Source organism: Gavialis gangeticus, unplaced genomic scaffold (assembly GCF_001723915.1).
Source record: "Gavialis gangeticus isolate Ggan-Ray unplaced genomic scaffold, GavGan_comp1, whole genome shotgun sequence".
NCBI lineage: Eukaryota > Metazoa > Chordata > Crocodylia > Gavialidae > Gavialis > Gavialis gangeticus.
In genome coordinates this window covers 179,699,582-179,723,738 of record NW_017729024.1, presented here as the reverse complement: position 1 = coordinate 179,723,738, position 24,157 = coordinate 179,699,582, and the positions used below count along the sequence as shown (strand labels likewise).

The window sequence follows — 24,157 nt, the reverse complement described above, 5'->3', positions numbered from 1 at the left end:
GGGGGGGGGGGGGGGGGGGGGTGCACGGCCACAGGGCATGGCATGGTGAGTGCTCGGCTGCCTGGCACGTGGAGTGGCTCCAGGGTGTTGTGCAGAGCACATGGGGTGGCATAGTATGGGGAGCAGCTATGGTGTGGAGAATGTCCACCGGCTATAGCCGTGTGGCACAGGCAGCAGCCCTGGGGTGTGAAGAAAAGAATTGGAAGACCTGTTAAGAATATGGTGTCTTAGTGTGCTGTGGGTCAGACAACTTTCAAACTGGCGGACCTCATTCTTCAGTACAAACAGTAGAGCATTATGCTTTTAGGTCCAGAGGTCCTGGTTTTTGACTGTGGAGATGAGCTAGCCAGGGATGTGCTATGAAGTTTTTTGGTTGCTGCAAATTTCTTATGGAGACTTTGAACAGTAGAGTGTTTTTGTTTGAAAATGAAATAATAACCACGGCTTTCAAAGTTCTACATCCCTCTTGATATTTTTTTCCTATGATGTTTTAGCCACTACAAGCATATTAGTGGGAACTTAAAGCTAACATTTTATAGGGGACTGGGCAACTTGTGAACTAAGAATGGGGTGATGGCTTACTGTCTGCAGGGGTGAAATCTTGAAAATGTTAATGTTTTTAACCCAGTCTAAGTCAGTGAAAGACAATGTAAAATAAGTTGACATTTTATCAGGTTCTCATCCAATGGTCAATAACTTTTTCTGGCAGCTGGTTGCAGTGACCCAGCTCAGGTCCAGTGTGATTTCATAAGCACAGAATTCCCCCAAACCTTATGTTGATATACATTTCAGTGAGGCCCCTGATCTGAAGTAGAACCTTTTATTCTTTCAGTTCACAATTGATGTTCTTAGAATTGTTAATCAGCACTGAATTTGGTGTCTTATAGCAACCTCCCTCCCTGCTAAATTGCTCGTGGAATAAAGAGGCCAGAGGAAAAAGCCTAGAGTTTCTCTGAAAATGCTGTCAGAGATTCCTGTAGGAAGTTCATCCTCATTGTATCAGGGCAGACAGTTCTGCTGCAGCCCAAAACACAGGGATGTCAGAGCTTTTTGTCAGTCTTAAAGGTTAAACCAAACAGATTTGTGTATCTGTGCAACTCCCTTCTGCCCTGCCACCAGACAGATGAACCACAGAGTGCTCTTCCTGTTCCCCGTGTCTCTGGTTACATGCTTTGCATCAGGATGACACTGTGGCTTTTCTTGCTTCATTCTGTACTTACAATTTTTTTTTTATAGTTGGGGATTTTAAGCTGTAGTTTACCAGAAACTGGGAACACTTATTTCAGTCTTGGTCTTCATACTCAGTTCTCTCCTAGGACTGCTGCAGAAGAAAGTATATGGTGCAGTAAGGCAGAGAAGCAGGCAGCAGCTGGGACTGAGGCTGTCTCCTGATGCACTCCATAGGAACACTAGCGAACCAGTAGCTGGTGGCATCAATTTAGTGCAAACTTAGACAACCAAGTGCTTAAAATTCTGGCTGCTTGTTGGCTTGAGAGCTGTACTCAGTGGATTGCTGCCACTATTGGAGGTGCAATGTCTTAACAACAAGACATTGTAGAAAAAGGCTGGTTTGCTTTGAGTAAAACCTTTAGCCTGTCAGGCCCTGTGTGGATGTTTCCACCAACAGTTTTGTTGGCTTTGAAGATACTAGATGCCAAGAATGATTCATATCACAAACCTATCAATAGCCTACATTTGGAGGCTTTCCATGGCCTCCATTAAATATGGTGTTTCAGCCTACTCTGACTTAATTTTGCATTCACCCTGCTCATTACATGTATATGGCATTGCTTCAAGAGGTAGCAAAAATGAGAAGTTACCTTTTGATTTCCCTCAGTGTAAGTCAGTTCTAATGTTATCTGGATAGATTCAGCCCTCGCTGATTTGACCCGAGGGGTTATGCATTTCCTTGATTCAAATCTGTAATCTTTTAACACGAATGAGTATTTTGTGTATTGTCTCTATCCTGCTATTGAAAAGTCATTGTTTCTGAAAATACATAGTGTTCCACGTTTATAGCTCTCACGTTATAGATTTGGCATGTATCCGTTTAATTGTCTTGACGAGTCAAGAATTAAACAAAAATGCATGTGTCCCAGTGTAGAAAAGGATACATTGTTTTAACTGAATGACATTTGATTATAAATTTTTTTTAAAAAAAGGTAACTTCTTCCATAATACTTGAGTTAGGCCCCTGGCAGGTGTGAGAACTATGGTGTGATTGGATCAGAGGAATTTTATGCCTCATCCCAGTCAATATGGCAAGAGATGTGATATTTGGGATGGGGCATAAAATTACTTCAATCCCAGTCGTGCAACTGCAGAGCTGTGCCACCCTTATCCCGCTATCAGGGCTGGCACTGGCAATCGGCTGGCTACTGGATCTGATCCTGAATAGTCCCACGTTCTCCTCTAGGCCCTGGACTGTACTGGGCCAGTTTGAGACCCCCATACTGTCTGGACTTGGACAGACGGTCAGCTGATTTTTGGCCTGGACCCTGGACAGCCCTGAAACTGCACAACTGAACTTTTTAGAAATGGGGAAGCCTCTTCCCCATCCTGGGGTCCCTGTGACAGTCAGTTGATTGCCAGCATTGGCATGGGGTTGTTACATGTTCCATTTACGCTGCCATAGAAATGAGCCACAAAGAGATTCTTCATATTTTGGGGAATAGCTTTGTTGCTGGTTTCCCACTTCATGGTGCCATAAATTCATAGATTGTGAAGCTGGAAGGGACCACTGAGATCCTCGGGTCCAGCCCTCTGCACCAGGCAGGAAAAACAAGTGGGGTTAAGTGACCCCAGCAAGGTGACTGTCCAGTCTCTTCTTGAAGATTTCCAGGGTAGGTGATTGCACCACCTCTGGAGGGAACTTATTCCACAGTCTGGACACCCTGACCGTGAAAAAAGTTTTTCCTAATGTTGAGTCTGAAATGGTTTTCCAGGAGTTTGTGGTAATTACTCCTAGTTTTCCCTAAGGGTGCCCTGGAGAGCTGTTGTTGACCGAGCCCTTGATGTACTTCCCTGACGCAGTGGTAAGTTTCTACCAAGTCCCCTCTCAGCCTTCTCTTTTCCTGAAGAGGCTGAAGAGTCCCAAGTCCCTCAGCCTTTCCTTGTATGGCTTTCTGTGCAAGTCTCTGATCATACAGGTGGCTCTTCTCTGGACCTCTCAAGCTTTTCCACGTCCTTGTTAAAGTGCAGCCCAGAACTGGACATAGTACTCCAGCTGCGGTCTCACCAGTGCTGAGTAGAGCAGAAGAATCGCTTGTTTTTGCTGGAGATGCCTCGGTTGATGTGTGCCAGAGTATTATGCCTCTGCCCTACTAGCTGCAACATCGCACTGACTGCTCATGTTCATACTGTGGTCTGTTATTACCCTCAGGTCCCTTTTGTTCGTGGTGCTAGTCAATTTGATGCTAGTCTGTAGGTGTGTATGGGGTTGTTTCCCCCCAGGTGGAGCACTTTACATTTCTTGATGTTGAACTTCATCTTGTTCCAATCTGCCTAACTTGCAGCCTGTCCAGGTCCGCCTGTACCTGTAGCCTGTCTTCAAGCATGACCATGCTTCCCCATAACTTGGTGTCATCCGCGAACTTGGCCAACGAGCTCTTTACCCCCACATCTAAATCACTGATAAAGATGTTGAAAAGCCCTGGACCGAGCACCGACCCCTGTGGCATGCCGCTGGCCACTTCTTACCAGGACAACACAGATCTGTTCGTTAGAACTCTCTGAGTCCTACCATGGAGACAGTCAGGTGGGTGGGAAACTGTCTCAGAGTTAAGCCCACAATCCTCCAATTTACATCATGTGATACCAGATCAAAGGCTTTTTGAAAGTCAAGGTGTACAATGTCAAGTTACCTGGTCGTAAAAGGAGATGAGGTTGGTGATTGATAGATTCTAGATGTAAGGTTGGAAGGGACCTAAGTAGATCATGAAGTCCGACCCCCTGCCCCAGGCAGGAGAGAATACTGGGCTCGTATGACCCCAGCTAGTTAATTGTCAAGCCTCCTCTTAAAGACCCCCAAGGTAGGAGCCAGCACCACTGCCCTTGGAAGTTGGTTCCAGATCCTAGCTGCCCTGACTGTAAAATAGTGTCTTCTAATGTCCAGCCTGGTGAGACAAGACCTGCCCACAACGAAGCCATGCTTGCTGTTGTTCACAATCCTATCTTCTGCAGGCTTATTGCAGATAGACTCCTTGATGAATTTTTCCAGGATTTTCCCTTGGGTAGAAGTTAGGCGAACTGACCTAGAGTTACTTTTGTCTTCCCACTTCCCCTTCTTGTAGATGGGCAGAACATCAACCCTCTTCCAGTCGTCCGGGGCTTCTCCAGAGCACCACAAGTTGTGGAAGAGTTTTGCCAGGGGTTCTGCGATGACTTCGGCCAGCTCCTTCAGCACTCCCCGATGAAGTTCATTCAGTCCTGCTGACTTACACATGTCTAATTTTTTTAATTGATTGAATTGACTGCATGTGTAGTATTATTACTACGTATGGCTCAGTTACTGTATTAATTGCACCATAATTGTAACTGTAATTGCCTCAGACCAGTACTTTTCCTCCTATCTGTAAGTTCAGTGAAATAGAGGAAAATGACTTCTTCATGTTCTGTAGATTTATTTGGCTAGTTGAAATCATGCTGGACTATAATCAGACAAAATGTATGCTACATGATGCAAACAGTTTTTAAAAAAGCTTTGATTTTATTGTTTTGCACCCTCACCTACTAGGAAAAAAATTAAAATATATTGTCAGTTTGGGAGAGTGTAATTAATTTTTGTAGTGTCAGCACATTGAAAATTCATAGAAGTTAGAAACTTTTTAGTTTGGGAATTATTTTTCGTATCTTCACTTGAGCTTCACTTATTGGCAGTGGTTTTAAGTTTAAGGTTAAATACTTTCAGCAATTCTAGAGTCTAGAGAACAGGAGCTACGTTGTGCTACTCATGGGAGATTCTGTATAAAGGAAACCATGCTTCCTTGATAAAAAACTGATTTCCTTTAGAATGTGCAGTTCACTAGGTGACATTTTTAATGTGTTTTTTAATAATTCAGTTGTGGTAAGAAATAATTTGTATTATTGTGAGTATTCCCTCTGGTGTGCTTCCTAAAACTGAGACTTGAAATTAGGAGCAAACTCAGGTGAAAGACAGTAACACTTCTATACCTTTGGTTATAATGTTTTGCTTGTTGCAAGATATGTGTAATTGAAAATATGAAATACACCAAGGTTTTGAAAGGTATTGTAAGCTCCATTTTCTTTTAGCTGATATGGTAAAGGGTAGGATTTGTTTGCTGTCTAGCCACTCAACAGCACTTTGAAAAAAGAAAAAATGAGCTTAAGTTAGATTTCTATGCATCTTTTTGTAATGTAAAATGTTAAATTTTAAAAGGACAAACTCCTGAGGAATACATTTGACACTGTTTAGGAGTAAATGGCATTGAATCTCATAGGGTGCATCCAGATCAGCGTATGCCTGTTTTATGGTGCTGCAGACCGCACGCACTATGCTTGCAGACATTTGCTGCACTGCTGATTTACAGCATGGCAGGGTTTTTGACACTGGGAGATCCCAGTGCTCATGCTAAGCTTTATAAACCAGTATAGTTGTCATTAAAAATATAAAGTGATAATAGAACTGTTGAGTGACATGTATAAATGACCTAGTTGTGAACTGTAGACCATATTCCTTTGAAGGCAAAATCCTGATTCGCGTATGCTGTTTAAAACACATATTCAAAAAGCCTGCTTTGTTCCTTCTTTGCTCATATCTAGAAAGTTTCTTTTACCTCAGATTGAAAAATGTCCTTTCCTATTGTCTGCTTCTACTGATAAAACAGATGAACTGCTCAGGTGAGGTTAGTTAATAAACCAGCTAAATTGTTTGGTTTAAAGATGCTTCACGCCAGAGGTGCTGAGCTAGTCTAAATCAACATAGCACCATTAACTTCAATAGAACTATTATAGTTGACACGGGGTAAGTACTTACTTCTTGGCATTTGTCTGTAATTCAGTAAATTAGGGTTATGAAAGGAGTCTTCATTGTAGGTGTTTTTAAACCATGATATTATCTTACTGAGTTTATTTTCTTTGTAGCTGTTTTTTCATGGAAAATTCAGTGGAAGTATTTACCCGACTCCAAGATGGGTCTGAATTTAAGACAACTTCCAATAATTACTCTGTTCATGGAAAATTGTATAATTTTGCATGTGTAGAATCTAATTATTGGAGAGTTCTTTAAACCTGCCCTCCCCCAGCGCGCGCGCACACACTGCTGAAGTGGCAGGGGGTGGTGATGATGGTGGGGGGTCAAGGAGCCTGACCCCTGTCTACTGGAGCCTGGTCCCCCACATTTCCCCCTGCTGCCTGTCCCATTCACCACTTTCCTCTCTGGTGCTTGCCCCCCACTTCAGTCTGCCTCCCACTCTCTGCTTACCCTTTGGCTCCTGGTGGGCTCCGCCTGTGCTCCACCCTGGGGCATGGAGCCGGAGAAGATGTAGCTGTTGTCTCACCTCAGCCTCTGAATTTAGTAGCATCTTTCTTCTGCTTTTCTCTACAGACCAGGAATCCTGTGTTAACAGGGTTATGTATCTACAGTTGTGCTTCTATATTTGCTCTCTGTATTATTGCAAATCCCCATTTTAGCTCATTTTACCTCCTGCCTCTGCTGACAGTGCAAGGATGTTTTAGGGTTTACTGCACAATAGACTTGTGGGAAATGCAAGTATTATTTGTTTTCTGTCACAATCCTGCCATGTCGCTTGTGTCAGTAAATAAGGGTATGAGTTTATAAAGCAGTGCTAGCTTACCTTTGGGGTACTGTAAGAGCAAAAAAAATGTTACATAAATATTGCCCTGCATTGTCAGCAACCTAAATATTGGAAGTATTTGTTGTGCCAGAACCAAACACTATTTATTTTTATTTGTAATCCCAAGAAGTGCAACTGTCTTAAGGCCAAGGTATGTTTGCCACAAGTTTTAAAATAGTCATAAAAAGCTTGAATTGTTCCTTTTAAAAGTAGAAAATAAACAGAGATTAAATTCAGCCAAGCAAAAACTGCAAACAGAAGCCTTCGTCATGGTTTTGATGCTCAGAAGCCTCTGGGTGATAGACTTGCAGAATACCATGAAAGTAATTAGATCTGGACTACTGAGGTTCCAATAGGACACGGTACTAGAAGTTGGCTGACCAGCTATTCATCTTCATTTCCTAAGCTGAGTGCAATGTGAAGTGTTAACAATCAGTGAGACTGACTGAAGCAGCTAGTAATCAGGTTGAGTTGCAGACTTTTTAATTATCTGGACACTTTGCTCATTCTTCTGGTGTGGATTAGTTTGAAATGAGTGATTTAAATTGCCAAATGGAAAAGCCTCAGTGTGGTTTTTCCATTTGGACTTCAGTTTTTTTCTAAAGGAAGATGCATTCTTATTGGTTGATATAACCAGTCATGCATGTACATTTGCAGCTCAGTTAAGCTTTTTGGGTACATCTTTTTGTTATCCATGAGACTGTGTTATAATTGTATTAATTTATTTAAGCAATCTGGTGCGCTGTTTTTGTCATACAAAACCAAAAGCAATTGTCAACTTAATATTTTCAAATTTGTATTAGTTTTACGTTTTGATATGTTAGGAAATGGGGAATGAGGCATAGTTTTTACTGATTTGCTAAGCAGCTGCTTTAGGATGCTAACTGGAGTCTGATCCTGCTGAGATATTAAATGGTATCTCTTGGAGTTGAAGGTAGAGGCTACATTTAGCCCCCCCTATTTAGCACTGGTGAGTCCACATCTGGAGTACTGTGTCCATTTTTGGGTCCCCCACAATAGCAAGGATGTAGACAAATTGGAGAGGGTCCAGCAGAGGGCAACCAGAATGGTGCGGGGGTTGGGGTACATGTCTTATGAGGACAAGCTGAGGGAGCTGGGCTTATTTAGTCTGCAGAAGAGAAGACTGAGAGGGGATTTAATAACAGCCTTCAACTACCTAACGTGTCACCTCAAAAGTTGGATGTTTTTCTCTTTATTCCTTTTTTACAGAGACTCAAACACCCTTTAACTTTAGAGGTTTTTTGGATTCAGAATATATATTTTATGCAAATATTTATGATGGTGTAGTAACGTTAGGCTTAATATAATCAATGCAGATTTCTTTTAAACAGGTTTGCTTTTTTAAAGTAAAAGTTTTATATATTAATTTTAAATTTAAAAAAAAATAAATTAAAAAAATAGATTTTTATCAATCCTACAATTTACTCAGGTTTCTGGGAACAACTAGCTGTTCTGCGACATAGTCCACACATTTGTATACCTGTTTAAGTTGATTAGGGATGTGATTTTTCAACTGTAATAGTTGTCTTGTTGTTGTTTAGATTTATATCCCACCCTGTTTAGAAATGTGCAGTGTGACTTACAATAACTGACAAACAGTGACCAAGAAAAAACAACATATGCCTCCCCCCCCAAAAAACAAGTAAATAAATGACACTTGTGTACCTTTCTGCCAGCACTGGATGGCAGTAACATGGGTATAGAACAAATCCTAACATGGCTATAGTCGTAAGTCTAAAGGTGCCTTGTACTGGTGTAGCTTATTGTTTCCTGTAATAATAACTGTATGACTATAGTTAAAGTGATAGAATTTTTGTATTGAACAAGACCTGGGTGTACTTCTGGCTTGTCCCAGGTATTGGCTTGCTCCCTGTCAGTAAACATCCTATTTAATTGATCCATTTGGTTGCATGCTAGTCATTTGATACTATCATTGTGAAAAGTTTTAATACCCTAATTCTTTTGGTTTTAATAATTGCAACAGCTCTTGTAGCTTAGATAGCAACTTGTTTGTTGTTTTTTTTTTTAATGTCTTGATGGGGCCACTGTCTTTAATGGTTTATATTTAATGCCTTAATCAAGTAGGTCCAGATGGCAGTTGAGTTGAAGCTGTAGTTTCTTTGTTTCATTCTTTTTTTCGCTTTGAGAATGAAGTAGAGTAACATTTCCTTATTCTTTTTCAGGAGTGGAACATGAAGATCTGATAGAAGAATTGCTATGTTGTCTCATCCAGCTCATTGTTGAAATTCCTCTTCTGTAAGTACCTATAAGAATATTTTTTCCAAACTGGGTATTTGTACCTTCCAAACAGAATATCTTCTTCCATCATTCCAAGGTTTGCTGTGCTTGGAAAAATCATTTTATTTGGATACTAGCCAAAGGGAGGACCATTGTGTCTACAGTGTAATAAATAGTGATATGATGTCTCCTGGACCTGACCCTAGATATTTGTTAGCTGAATATTTTGCAGTTCAGCTACTTTCCCACTTCAGTCCATTTGTTCTGTCCCCTCCCGTTTTATTTAATAGTTTCATTTTGAGCCAGTACAGTGCTTCTGGGAATATATGGAGAGCACACACTTTACATGGTTGAGGCTGGCACTCTCTGAGTTGGGGACATCATAATTATTATGGTTTGAGTAAGTTAGAGGCATGCATAGCTATTCCCACATTGGTAAAACTGTCATCACTACAGGTGATGTGAAACTTTCAAGAGTGCCAGTATAGTGATTGTCTTTGCTTACAGATCAGGGAAAGAAGATGATCTGAGAAAAGATTCCCTGATCTCCCCTGCACTTATACCTGGTACTAGTTTTTTTAAAACTCAAATCATGTTGCTCTTCCTCCTTTGAACTACAGTGGAACTGATTTTTGAGAATTCAAGGGCATGGGCAGACTGCTTCTCTAGATCTCTAGACACCAAACTGACTATTAAAATATAGAAGTCCTAAAAGAGTTTCTGTTGTTGTCTGGCTTTTATCAGATTTTTTGTTGCAGTGTAATTTTTACCTCTGTTGCTGACCTAGTTTTTACATTGCTGATTGTTCTTTTGGTTGGAAAGCTGACAAATGCATTCACTGCTGGGATGAAGATACAATTCTTTCTGAAATATTAATCTAATTAACTATAATCCTGTCGATGGTATACTAGTGTTTTGAGTCATTACTGTATAATGAAATAGTTGTATGATTTAGTGTCAGCCTGCAAAACAAAGGGGCATTGTCAGTACTTCCTGGCATAGTTTTACACTTTTTGTTTGGAGTAGATTAAAGGAAATACTTGGAGAAGAAATATAGCCACATTCAGAAATCCTGCATCTTTCTTAGATGGCAGAATGGTTGTTTAAAGTTCATTGTCAGATACCATATTTTCTTGCATGCAGTGCATCTTGGATATAATGTGCACCTTTGTTTTTGAACAGTAGATTAAAGGAGAAAAAGATTTCCAGAGTTACAGCTGCATAGAGCAGGGACAGAGCCTCCTCTTCAGCTGACTCGCTCTTTCTTTCTTGTATAACTAAGGATTAAATAGTAGGAGGGAGACCAGGAGCAGCTAGCAGACAGAAAAATTGCCCTGATAAAGGGTAGGTTGATTAGTGGAATTTTAAAAAGGAGAGACGTAACACCTCTGGAGTAAAGAACAATATGTTGATCGACTCCCTCAGTGGAATAGTAATGTAGTTCAACAGCTGCAGGAGGAATCAGTGTAGGGTGCTTCTATCCCCATCAGAAAATCAGCTTTCCTGCTAAATACACACACCCCAATTTATTTATTTATTTTTTGGGGGGGAGGTGCAAAGTGCATGTGATCAAAATATGGCTTTCTGTTGTTTCGGTAAAAAACGTTCTACACCCATGGTTGTTTTAACCCGTTTAAACAGTTAGATCCTACTGGCATTTCTACCTTCCTGTGAATATGCTTAGGAATAGCAGTAGCTATATGAAGCCTCAATTATATCAATAGCAATAGGAAGGGAGGTGGGGAGAAGTGGCCTGGTGAAGTCTTTAAGCATTTTCAGAACTGCCTAGTTCTGTGGGAAATGCTGTAATTTCTTTATGCTTATAGCTTTGGTTTATAAGAAATACACAAGCAACGTCCTCTTAAGCTTATGCTTTTTTAGCCAAAATTTTCCTGATCTAGTACATTAAAGTGGGTTGGCTGCATCTTAAATATAATATTACATACTTTAAAATGTAAATTTTGGTATCTTGAGTAATGTAATGCTGTTTCAGCCGTTGCCTCCTCTATGTGACTGAGTGGGCAAAAGGACGTATGGGACCCCCCCCCCCCAACCCCCCCCCACAAACAAACACAAAAAACAAAAACAAAACCCAACAACAACAACAACAAACAAAATACCAAACCCACAACAAACAGTCTTCATTGAGCTTTTGCTCTTGGTTTGGTTATGTGGGGGCCAATCTTTCTGACAGGCATGCCACAAATTAGCCTCACATCATCCTGGATTGCCACTCTGATCCTCTTCCCCTGCCTGATCTACCCCGTTTTCCTGGTCCCTGCCTCATCTGCTGTTCTGCTTTCTCCTTCTCACTGTCTGCTGTTGTGTTGTCTGTCCCTATCCTGATTCACCATGTGTCACACACAGGCTGCCTGTGCCTGGTCCTTTCTGTTTATCAATTGCTGAAAGTCACTTTCTAGTAGATGTATGATCAGCCAGAAGGAACTCAGAGCTCATGTCTCTGTTGTGGACTGTATACAGTTTCTTAGAGATGTGGTGGTGGTGAAACATTTTTGGCTTTAGGTAACTTTCGATTTTCAGGTAAATCCTGGGTTCGTTTGCCAGTGATTATTCCCCCAGTTTGATTTATCAGGTGAATTCTTTCCGTATTTTGTTTTTAAAGGGGGATGGTTAATTACTGACTTACTGCTTTAATATCTAGAAAATTCACAAACTGATGTGTAGATTTTGGAAAAGAACAGAAAGGCCATGGTATTTCGGTTTAAAAGGACTACATTAGTTAGAATTTTTATGATTTGCTTGGCATCCCATTAGCAGGAAGACTTGAAGTCTATTCTACTAGAAAACAGGCAATTGTTCCAACTTGTGTTAGTGATGCCTTTGCAGCTGAGATCTGTAAGGTTTTAAATTATGATCTAAAGAGTCATAAACATAGAAAATTAGGGCTGGGAGGGACCTCCGGGAGTTATTTAGTTCATCCCACCCTCCTCTGGGTTCAGGATCATCCTTGTCTAAACCATGCTAGAAAAATGCTTGTCTGAATCAGCGATTCTCAACCAGGGTCCCCTGAGATCCTTTTAAGGGTGCAACACAAAAATTATCACTGTTATCAATGCAAAAACCTACATGGGATTCACAAGATAAACCCAGATATATCAGCAGGAATCCATAGTGTCAAAAACATTTTGACTTGTTATGGTCTTTCTTGGTTTTTGCAACAGAAGTATTGTTGCATTATTTTTCTCTAGTAAAAAAAAAAAAAAAAAATGAATGAAGGCTTAAGAGCTGGCATTTTGTGGCATGTGCCTTGAGTCTAAAAAGATTGAGAACCACTGGTCTAACCAGTTCCTAAAATTTTGGGGGGAAATCCTTACACAACTACTGGGCATAATGCCTGAAACCTCAGCAACACCTTGAGCTTGCCACAGGTAAAGTGAGGGGGAGGGCATGAGCACTAGCACTGTTAACATCCTGCCATTGCAAAGATAGGAATTGTATTTGTTAAGATACACCTGAGATCCAAGGAAGAGGGCCACACCTCCTGCTACAGATGAAGACTGAAACCCTCACAGTCCGTGCCGGTCTAACCATGGGGTAAAATTGTTTCCTGATCCCAAATGTGGTGACTTGTCTGACCCTATGGAAATGAGACTTTTAATATTTCAATGCTGAATTCAGTCGAGCAGAGCTTTAATCAAGTAGGCCTTTCATTAGCAATATTCGGTATGCCTCCAGCGGATTTTCACTGCTTAGCTAGGCCCATAATGTTCTGCAGAAGGTTTCAACGAGAAAAGGCCACTTCCTGGAACTTGCTTTCTGAATTTATTGCTTCTTTAGATACGCCATTAAACCACATTCCACCCCATTGCTAAAAATAAATAAATAAATAAAAAAAGAATAGGATGCCTTGGAATGAATAGACAGTTGCATAATAGTCTCTTGTATCCTTATGTCCATAATACAGCAAGTGTACCCTGGGTGCTTTACTGCTTAAATGATTCCATATCTGTCACGGCAGGCATTTCATATCTGTGAAGGCAATCCATCTGTATAGTTACTGGAAGCTTAAACTCTTTTGTGATTGTAGCATTCTAGGCTGTTTCCCTTGAGGTTATTGGGTAATGTGCGGACATGTTAACTATTTATTCAGTAGAGAACCCAACCTATTATAGACAGAACTTTTCTCATGCTTATAGAAAGCAAAAAGAATATTTGGATTACTGTGGTAAAATTTATGCTTGTAAAACAAGGGAAGACAGTCCCTGATATTCAGTCTTGAGTTTCCCCAGAATAGAGCATTTATAAGTGATTGAACAGAGATACCGTGGGAGCATGTGGAAGATGAGTTTGAAAGGAGCAAATGGAAAGAATAGCCCAACATTACTATCCACTATATATATGCTGCATAAAAGACAAAATAATTTTGTGACTCCCCTCCTTGTCTCCGTCACACAGAAATACAAACGTGTCCATGTAGTAAGACTGAAAAAATGCATGTCTTGAGCTTTGGTTGGAAAGACCGCAGAGGTGTGTTGTGGTGTATGTCAGAACATCAGAATGTAGAAGGACATTTCTCAGTTACGGGGTATAGCTGAAGATCTAGCTGCTGCCTTGTGCCTTCTCTGAGTTACCATCATTTGGGCAGGAACAAGTGGCATTATTGGCTTCAGGATAGTTGGTGACCTTATAGGTCAGGGGTCAGCAAAATATTTTTGGCAGTGCCAAAAAATTGCACTGCCTTCTTGTAAGCGTCTCAATTATTCCAACTACAGAAAGAAAATGTGGTTCAGAAAACCCTAGATGGACCAGAGTAATTAATTCGTGTAGCATGTTTTAAAATTAAAAGCTAACATAGGCTCTAATTTGAAGATTGTTTCACTTAAAATATGTGTTGTATGTTTGTACTTACCAAAAAACCCAAAACATTGTGTTAATCTCCAGTGAGAGGTACTGTGCAATGGTTTTCGATTGCTGCCTCCTTTAGATGTATTAAGACGTTGCTTCTCTTTTAATCTTGTCAGTATAAGCACCCAAAGGTGTGCTGCATGAGCAAGCAGGGCTGCATGGTTAGTTGTATCTTAATGCCTAAATATTTAATCCTATATATATTATATGCATTATGTAGTGAGTGATACTAACACTTTGTTGTAGGGTAAAGCTCAAAACAGGTTAAAATATACAGGCTTCTTGCAGCAGCTTGTGAAGAATTAGTGTGTATAACAGGACATCTGGTTGCACATTTTCGCTTTAATTAAAAACCCGAGATGCATAGTGAGGAAAAACACTGAAGTTCTCTCATCCAGTTACATCATTGTTAACCAGCACCCTGGTTAATATAGCTGATGTTTGCCTTACATTCTGTTATTTTCTGTAGTGAACGAAAAACTGTTCTAGGCTTAAAAACATTGTTTATTTTCACATTTGGGAAAAAAACATTATTAGGACCATTTTAATAAGGTTTGAATGGTTGGAATACTCTTCGCATTTCCTAGAGCAAAATGATATGTAGCAGGTGACAAGTTGATAGTGTGGTTTAGTTACAGTACCTTTGAGATGTATATTTCAAAATTATAGTCTGTATAATATTGGTTATGGCATTTTACAATGTCATGGAACTGTAGAAACAATACCACCTATATGTAATGAGATTTACAATTCCTTGTTGCTTTCCTTTCTCCTCACTAGTTATAATGAAGGGAGGAGGTTAAGAAGCCTCCTCCCCTATTTTCCTTCCCTTACATTCTGAAAAGGTTGTATCGTGTTCTCATTTTGGTATTCTCTAATAATTTAAAATAATTCTATTTAGGCAGAGAGCTTCCTTTTCCAGGTATATTCCCAATCTTGCAGCAGTTAGCCTACTTGAAGAGTTATTTCACTGTAATGTTTTGTTTGAGAGAAATCTATCTTGAATATTAAAGGGAAAATTCATCCTAGTCTCTGGCTCATCTTTGAATATAGCCAGAATATTGAAATCCTGAGGGATTTAAGAGTATGGAAACATAAATGGACTAGACCACATTTAAGTGTTATTTTAAACCTGAAGCAGCCAGATATATGGACCTGTTAAATTGGTTTAAAGCAGGGTTGCCAACCCAAGTTTTTTTTTAACTGACAGCCTGCGTACTTTTTACTGACAACCAAAACCATTTTTTTTACTGACAAATGTTTTTACTGACAGATGTTTTATATAATGTAAATTTAACCCTTCTGCCGGTCCCTGGACAAGGCTGTGTTCAAATTATGAGTGTAATGACAACCATGTTAAAAAAGCGAAGTTTAGTTGTCAGTAAAAAGTTTGCAAATTATCAGTGTAATTTTTTTTTCTTGGATTGGCAAATCTGCTCAACTGCAGCAGTAGCTTTACACCATGCTGCCTCCTCCCCAAGTGTCCATTGAGCCCACACCCTGATGCCCCCAACCCTACCTTGTACCATGTAGGTCCCCCATCCTGGCACAAACACACACAGGACTACTGTCTGCAGTAGTGACCCAGCAGCATTCCAGACCAGGAGATGGGACAGAGCGGCAGCAGCACGTCAGTGGATAAACGGGTTATGGAGAGTCCTGTGGGCTACAGAGTCCTGAGAGAGTGCACCCTGAACGACGCTTTGTTCTCGCTCAGACACTGTTCTGCTCTTAGTGCTTTGTTTCCAGTTTCTTTCTGACCAGGGATCTTCAATCAAGCTCCCAGTTATTTTGCTTGTTTATTTTTTCCACATGGAGGCTCCTTTTTATGGGCAGTTGTTTTTAGCCTTGTTGTTTTGTTGGGTTTTTTTAACAGATTGTCCATAAATTTATGGAATTTATGAAATTTACTTATAATTATGGAGAGTTGGCAACCCTGCTTTAAAGCTGCCTGGAATGGTTTAAAAGTATCTCTGGAAAATTAAGTACTATTTTGAACAGATTCAGTGTAACATGTGGACACTGAGCATTTCATGATCTAGATCTGGTTGGTCCTCTAAGCATCCCACACTGCATTGCTTCTCTCCTCCCCACCCCCGTACGCTATTGCAACTGGTGTCTCTGGTACTCTTGTCCCTTTTTTCCTCCCTTTTTTGGCACTTTTTAAAATCAGTTAACCTCCTTACTGAATAACTGCATATTCAGTAAAAGATGTCTAACAATCAGCTGTCTTTACTTCCTACTTAACCACTCTCCTTTCTCATGCCCCCATGCCCTAGAAACCCAGAAGTGTGGGTCCAAGCAGTACTCCCTTCCCTTCTGTACCCATTTCCCCATACCCACTGCACCCCCAAATAAGGCAAGCACAGTGCAGACTTCAGTCAGGTGCAGGCTATTGAAGTTTGTTGCACTTATTTAGGAAGGAAAGGCAGAAAAATGAAAATGCCCCCCAACCAACAAGTCGCCCACCCACTCCTTGGGACTGTCAAAGTATGGGTGCAAGTACTTACCCCTATAAGACTTGCTGGTCTGGGTGCTCACTCCACCCTTCGGTGTCAGAACTACAGCACTTCACCCACAGCTGTGAACTGGTACCTTAATCAGTGACACTTTGGAGCTGTTCACTTGTTATATGTGTCTGCACCCTCGCATTGTATGGAACAGCCATCGGTGCGTTGACTTCAGGTCATCCTCACAGATCACCGTACTTTACAAATAATTGGTGGTAAAGATGGATAGGAAAAGATGAGAATATTTCTTCTGGTGGTGGTTTGGTGATGAGTGTACTAGGAATTCCTGTGCTGCTACATCAAAGTGTTGGGGAGTAAGAGACTGTTATCTGTGGATCTGTTTCATGAAACAGAAGGAAGTTTTACGGTATGGGCAAACAAAAGTTTATAGTAACTTCAAAAGGAGAAGGTAAGCTGCTACTTGGGAGTGTGCAGTTACACTGTAAGTATTAACCACTCCAATTTTAACTCTGCTTCATGGAGGGTCAAAGTTGGGTAACTTAGCCCACGTGTATTGCTATGGGATCATGCATACCTTAGACGATGGCAGTGTAACAGTCACTGCATACTCCTGAATGAGCGTAGCTCTCCTCCCCTTTTGAAGTGTCTACAAATGTACTACATTTTTTTTTTATGCCCTTATTCGCTTGGGGCAGTTGGGTAGGCATTTGTTTGGAGTTATTAGGAATGTCATTCTTTTAAATGGATTTAACCAGATTCAGAGGAACCTTGCTAAAATTTGATGTTGCAGTGCAGGTTAGAAGAAACCCTGCCATCCTTTAATTAATTCCAGTTAATGCCTCAGTGATGGTCCTAGTGATGTGCCTAAATTAATGTAAACCAGGACCAATATTCATGCTGATTCTTGAAAGCCTTCATGGGGAAGCCTGGGCTGTTTTCTGGAAGGAGAAAACCAAGGTATTCATTGGTAACAGTCAACCAAGCTTGTAATTAAGCTTTTGTCAAAGAAACTAACTCTAGATTCCAGATTCTTGGCAAATAGTCACCTAGTTTTAATGTCTGCCATCTGGGGAAAATATTTGAGAAAGTGGTGGCTGGCTGTCTGCAACATCTTCAAATCTTTGGCACTCCTTCAGCTAGGCTCCATCCCAGAAACATAACCAATTGCCAGGACTGCATGGAATCGATGCTGATTTTATTGTCAGTCATCTCCTCAAGGGTTTAAATCAGACACCTTGGAAAGTTTTCATCTTCCCAGTATCCTTTCCCCTTGTCTGTTGGAGATATTCCTGATACAACTATGTGGCCTAGGAGCGCACAAAATTCCATCAAATGGTGCCGTCAGGTTGTTTCTGATCTGTCTCAGTGAGTGATGATGAGTGCCTGTCTTCCATTTTGGAGGGCTGCGTGATATTTTAGTACTCTGTCTTGTTACTGTTTCTGGTCAGATATCGTGGTTACACCAATACCTCAGTGATTGCCAGCTTCATCTCCTATTTGTCTGAAGCTGAGAACTTCGTCACCAGATTTAGCCAATGCCTAACAAGTTTATTTCTAGGTATTTTCAAAGTATCCTTGTTCTGGATTGTTTGGTGAACTGTCTTATTTTAATATTTTATAAAATACCCAATAAAGGTTAAGTTATCATATAATGAACATCCCAAACAAGTTTATTTTCTTTCTTACTGCTATTTTTATTGACAAGAATGTTGTGTCATCCGGGATTCAGTTTTCATAATATTTAATCTATACATGTTTGTGGTTTGGTCTAATGAGGCCATTATCTTGGGTCTTCTCTTGTGCTCATGACAATGTATCTGATTTGGCCAAAACAATTTTTAGAAGGCTTGGCTTGTTGACATGAAAGAGTAACGTGTGATACAGGGCTTATGCTAGTACACAGCAATTTGCAAATATTATATATGATTTAATGAACTCCAGTAAAATATTTTACCCTTGTGAAAATGGATAAGTATTATTTTTATCCTACAGATGTGAAAAATTGAGGTACAGGGAGACTGAGGTTTGTACAGCATCAGACAATGAGTCCAGAAGAGAGCCCAGAAGTCTTGATTCTCAGTTTGTCTACTTATTGCTAGACATGCTCCCTGTCCATCTACAGAAGTGGAAAGATTAGGTGGAATTGTTTTTGTGCTTTGCCATGACAGAAGGTGGTAGGAAAAGTTGGTAGTGTCCTTTTGGTTGGCATTTCTTGAGTATGTATTTGGGACATTTTCCAAGTGTTCGGAGTCAGCTCTAGCTAGCGTAGCATACTTTTTGCCGGCCAACGTGCGTGTTTGCCATCAGTGGGTGTAAATTTGGGAGTGATTCCAAGCGGAAAGATGACGTTCAATTGAGCTGTTGTACTTATATCCTGAGACTGATAACCAGATACTGTGCTTACTTTTCAGTATTCAAACCTGATCTGTTCTTTTTGGTGACTCCTCTTTCACCTTTCTGGTGGGCCCTCAGGAAGCAGGGAAATGAAACCTGGTTCCTGTATGATTTGAAACTTTTTGTATGAATCAGCTCTTCTGGCAGCCTTCCTAAATCAGAAAATTAGTTGCATTCTAACCTTTTAATGATTAGAGTTGGTTCTACTGGCTGGGCAAAAGTTCAAGAAAACACTTAAACAGGGAGAGAGGGTTTGCTGTAGTGGTGTGTGTGACAGCATAGGAGTTCAAGTCTTGGGCTCTGTTTCCGGCTGGACTGTTGGCTAACAGTGTAATCATGGTGAAATTGCTTCAAATACTGTATGCCTCAATTTACCAATCTATATATATAAAAAAAAACCCTACATCCCATTGTATAATGAACAAGAGGTGCCAACAGAAGCATACGAAGATTGTATGTTCTACTACATGGCAAGTGACCCTTAAGAGACCATTTTTAGGTGCAATTATCAGCATTTTTACGTGGGATTTTCTTATTTATTGCTTCTGCAACCCTTGTTGGTTCCCTGTTGGGGGTTAAGGTGAATAGCAGTGAGGGCAGAAACTAGCTCTTAGTGGTGCTTTACACTAAGGTAGATTAGCAGCTGGAAGATGAGGAAGATCCATGAAAGGTGTGTTTCTTGTACTCAACATGTCTACTTCCATGTCCCTCTTTTGGTTTGTGAGAAGGGTTGAAAGCAGCTGCTAGGAAATGAGGGGGCAAATAATAAATAGAGGGGTTTGAGGTACTAAACAGGAGCACTAGTTCCTGCCATTCCTTAGTGCTGATCATGGAAGATGAGTAAACTCATTTGTGGGGGAGATGGATAAAGAGGAGAGCTAGTTAGCTGATGCTCAGTTTGCATGATACTGAAGTGATGCTATTGCCTGTGAGAAGCATCTAGAACTGAAGAAGTCAGTATCACCCCATTCTGATGCACTTTTTTTAACTAGATGCATTAGCCGGAGGTGGGATCTCTTTTCAGAGGAAGGGTGGCTGTATATGTGGGGTGAGGAAGACTGTTGGCTTTTATTTATTTATTTTTATCTCCCATCCTTGTATTTGTACCTGCGCCTTTGGTGTGTCGAACTTTGGGTGGAGGATATCTGCTGGGGTAAAGTGTGTGCAAAACTGAAATCTACAAAAATAAAATAAACCCTGGTTCTGAATGCCCAGAGCTAATCTTTCAGTCATATTTGTTCTCAGTAGTTCATACGTGGCAGTTACAATTTTTCCATTTGCTGGTTCTTCTCTTTTTTTAAAAAAAAAAATCTTTCTTATGGGGGTTTTGGAGGGAGTAGTAAAGGGAAAGGGGCATGAGCTTCTTTAAAAAATAGAGAAAAGCTGAAGCCACAATGATCAGATATAATCAAAGTTTGTGTGTATTGGGATTTGGGGTAAGTTTCGAAAGAACCTTACCTGCCACTTGCCTTTCCTAAAAGACTGCTATTTGATTTGTAAAGCTCTTTGAATCCCTTTGGAAGTTTTTCTAATGCCTTGTCAGCCTGCTGACTTATTTGGCAAGAAAGCTGTGTGAACATGTCGCTGTTTTAAGCATTTAGAAGCCTAGAAGAATGGAATTTACAGGCAGGTGATGTGCTGTTGCAATCGTTCTGACCTAAAACAGTAGAGGTTTGATAGCTCTGCTGGCTACAACTAGAAATCTGCCATCACAATTGGTTTAATCGCCACCATTTTTTCCAAAATAGAAATAAAGAACGTGTTTAAAACAGGGAGTGGAGCAGGAGAAAGGGTAAAAGCACTGATTTAAAAAAAAAAAAAAAAAAAAAAAGGATTCACTGAGCTGCTGCGATTTGGAATGGACTTCTCCCCACTTGTTCATGCTCCTGACCGAGTAGAAAAAAACTGGAAAGGTCTAGACTCTATAGAGAGGGAGTCAGCAACCTTCTGCGCTTAAGTCAGATGTAGCTCAGAGCTTTTGGATCTGATCCACTCAGCCCATGACTTCACCGATGGGGGGCTCTACCCGCACTACACGTGCCATATAGCAGCTGGGCAGCAGAGAGAAGTGGTGGAGATGTCTGGGTCTTAGTGCCTGTTCATCTCATACCTAAGCTGGGTAATTCTAGCCCCTGCTGGAAAATATTGCTGACTCTGGGTCTAGAGCAAGAAAGTTGAATCTGAAGATAGTGGGCCTCCCTTGTGTCTGTGCTCTCCTGCCTGAATGAGATGTAGGAGAGAGAGGAGATAGGATTGGCACCTGCAGGAAAAACACCGAGACCAAGATTGTTAAAATTCCAGAGCTCAGTCCTCAAAGTGAGACAGTCAGGGGTATATGGTAAGATACAAGGGAGAAGAATATTTTTCATTTATCTACAGAAAAAAGTGTTTGTTCGTGTTTAGAAGACTGCAGGATAAGGGCATATCCCTTTTTGTTTGGGATCGTCTCATACATGATTGTATAACACAGTGATTCTCAGCCATGGTGCTGTAGCAGAAATTTGTAGAGTTAAATACGTTCGGACTGTTGCGGTCTTTCTGAGTTCTTTGCACCAGAGAACTTTGCTCTTATTTTTTCTGTAGTCAGAAGACAAGTGATAATTAAGAGCTGACATTTTCTGAGGGGTGCCTTGAGGTTACTGGGGGGGGGGGGGGGGGTCTCGAGTCTTAAAAGGTTGAGGGTCTAAACAGATATTGGCAAATGAAGTGGATCAGATGTGCCAGGATGTGGATTCCTGGTGGGCCACTGCTAGTGGATAAATCTAAGGTTTCCCTGTTTGCAAAGACTTGCTCTATGTAAGATTCCCTGGGTGTGTCTCGGCAAATGGGGAAATCCTAGGTTTCCGTGTTTGCAGAGGCGTGAGTGCCTGGAGTCAGAGTGGAGCAGAGCCTATGTGGCTGGGGAATCCCCTGCTGGGCTATCCCAGGGCACACCTCTGCAATCAGGGGAACCCAGGCAGGTGCTGCCAGGGCTTCAGGGGCTTGATCCTGCATGTCCCGAGAATTCCTGTTCTTGGAGTATGCAGGATCGGGCCTCTGAACCCCAAACAGCTCCTGCCTGGGGTAGCTGGAGACCGTGGGCAGCTCTGGACTGCCTGCACTCTTCTGCTGTAAAGTAAATAGATCTCCACCACAACAGAAGCACAAATTCATACTGCTGTTCTACGGCCGCAAATTTTGAGCATTTGTGTGACAAAGGGCATGGATATCCTTCCATTTGGTCTTTGTGCTGCCGCAAAAAAACTGATGGCGGCACAAAGGGATTTCTTCCTTACTCCAGAGGAGCAATGTCAGTGGTGGGGCTTTTGAAAACTATGGTTTCTTCAGTGAGCCCTGTAGTTCCCTAAGAGAAGTAAGATGCAGAGCATAGATGACCTCTTGAAACCTTGATCAAGTACCTTTGTTTTTGTGTATCTTTACAACAAGGAGCCCCTTAAAAAGCTTTGTTTAAATGTGCGTTAAAGTCTAATTGCACAGTTGCATTACTGTTCGGGCAGAAGGGTATGCTTGTGAAGGGAAATGGGAATATTGTTCCTTTGCCTAATTGAAATTGTATAAAGTGGGTACTTGAATACATACTATTGCCTTGCTGTCCATAACCTAAAAAGACGATTATATTCCTCTAATATTTTTGAATGGATTGCAGAGGGATTTTTCTTTTTCCTCCTTTTCCTTTATTTGTTAAAGATTTCAGTGGTGGGGGGGGGATGAAGCTATGCAGAATTAACCGGCTAGATATCTGTTTTTGTGTGCTTCCTATTTTGTTGTTGTTGCTGTAATCTTGTGGTGTAAATTTTTCTTTCAGCTTTTTTTAAGGGTTTTGGATAGGAACCTGTTTCCTTATCAAATAACATTTAGTGAAGCTTTGGAACAGGGTAGTTTCTTTGAGAGAACAGCAAGTGCTGTTGCACTGATTCACATTTATAACAAATATGGCTTATTCTTGTGGTACCTGGGGTGTTGGTTGCAGCTGTGTTGGTCTAAGGCAGGGGTTTTCATCCTTTTTTAAGGCGTGTACCCCTTCTGAGTACACTTCTGGCAGAATGGGGTGGGGGGTGGCAGTGCAGTGGCTAGACATTGGGGGTGGGGGGAGGCCTTGCACACGGTGGCATGGGGTGGTGCATGGTGGTGGCCGCGTGCATGCCCCTCCCCCCCACTCCCATTTTTGGCCAGCCAGGCGATGTTTGTGCGACCTGCAGAGGGGAGTCACTGCCCTTGGATCCCTCTGGCTCTGCTCTTGGGAGGCGGCAGTGCAGGGTGGTGCGTAACAGCGCTTTGTCCCCACCCGCTCGCATGTACCCGCTAGCCCCTTTCCAAGTACTCCCGAGGGCATACGTTCACCCTGTTGACAACCCCTGGTGTAAGGACATAAGCAGACAAGGTTCTTTGGGTAAATGTATAGAGGTGCCTGGGGTTATCAGATGTCAGGCGGGTTATAATGTGCTATAAATCCAATGTCTGTTTAGTCCATGATTTTTTGTATCCAGTAAATTTATGAAGTGAAGTTCACAGGCTTATCTGTGAAAGGTGTTTTGTAAATTCCCTTTGAGGATCAGAACTGAGAGATTGGAGAGAGAGAGAGTGGTTGTCTTATGAGAAATGTGTCCTCCACAGGTAACTGGGTATTTTTGTCTTTGATAGTTTTTTGGTGTCCGTTCATTCTGGTACGCACTTGTTTTCCATCAGGACATTCAGCCATAAGTTAGGATCCCATTGTGGTAGGCATGGTGTCAACACAAAACACAAAGATGGTTCCTGCCCCTGTGAATTTACAATTTCAGACAAAACAGTAGAGGAATACAAACTAGAGATGAATCAAAACACGGATCTGGGAAGATCAAGCAGACCTTTATGTTGCAAGGCAGTTCTTAGATTAGCTATTGTACTATGAGTTGGGTCTGGTATCTTGGTCAAGAAAAAGAAAATTTGTTTTATTTTCTTTTCTTTAGAGAAGGTGAGTGACCACTTCTGATCCACTTTGAATTTCATATTCGGAGCTGAAAATGTAGGAAAGAAATGATCGCCATGCAGTTAAATCTACATATTCTGATAAGTGGCTTTAAGAAAGAATTTCTTAATAAAGAAAAAAAAAAAAAGGATTTTTTAAGCTAAGAAAGTATGATGTGGATGAATAATCAATGGCTTGATGTCTTGTTGGCAGCTGGCATGAAGTAGAGTGCCCCAGGGTTTGGTCCTGGGGCTGGTTTTGTCTAATATCTTCATCAACAATCTGGAAGATGGGATGGAGTATACCCTCAGCAAACTTGTGGATGATACCGTGCTAGGGCGGGGGTGGAAATCGGGGGGGGGGGGGGGGTGGATATGCTGGATGGTAGGGGAAGGATTGAGAGG

The 24,157-nt window shown here is 41.2% G+C and overlaps 1 protein-coding gene across 1 annotated transcript in view; it reads left to right on the top strand.

Moving 5' to 3' along the window:
* Window positions 1–24,157, top strand: part of DYM (dymeclin) — a 400,582-nt gene that overhangs the window by 40,426 nt on the left and 335,999 nt on the right. The window contains exon 5 of the mRNA XM_019518147.1: window positions 9,020–9,092. Coding sequence (XP_019373692.1) covers window positions 9,020–9,092 — 73 coding nt within the window. The remainder of the gene's footprint in view (window positions 1–9,019; window positions 9,093–24,157) is intronic.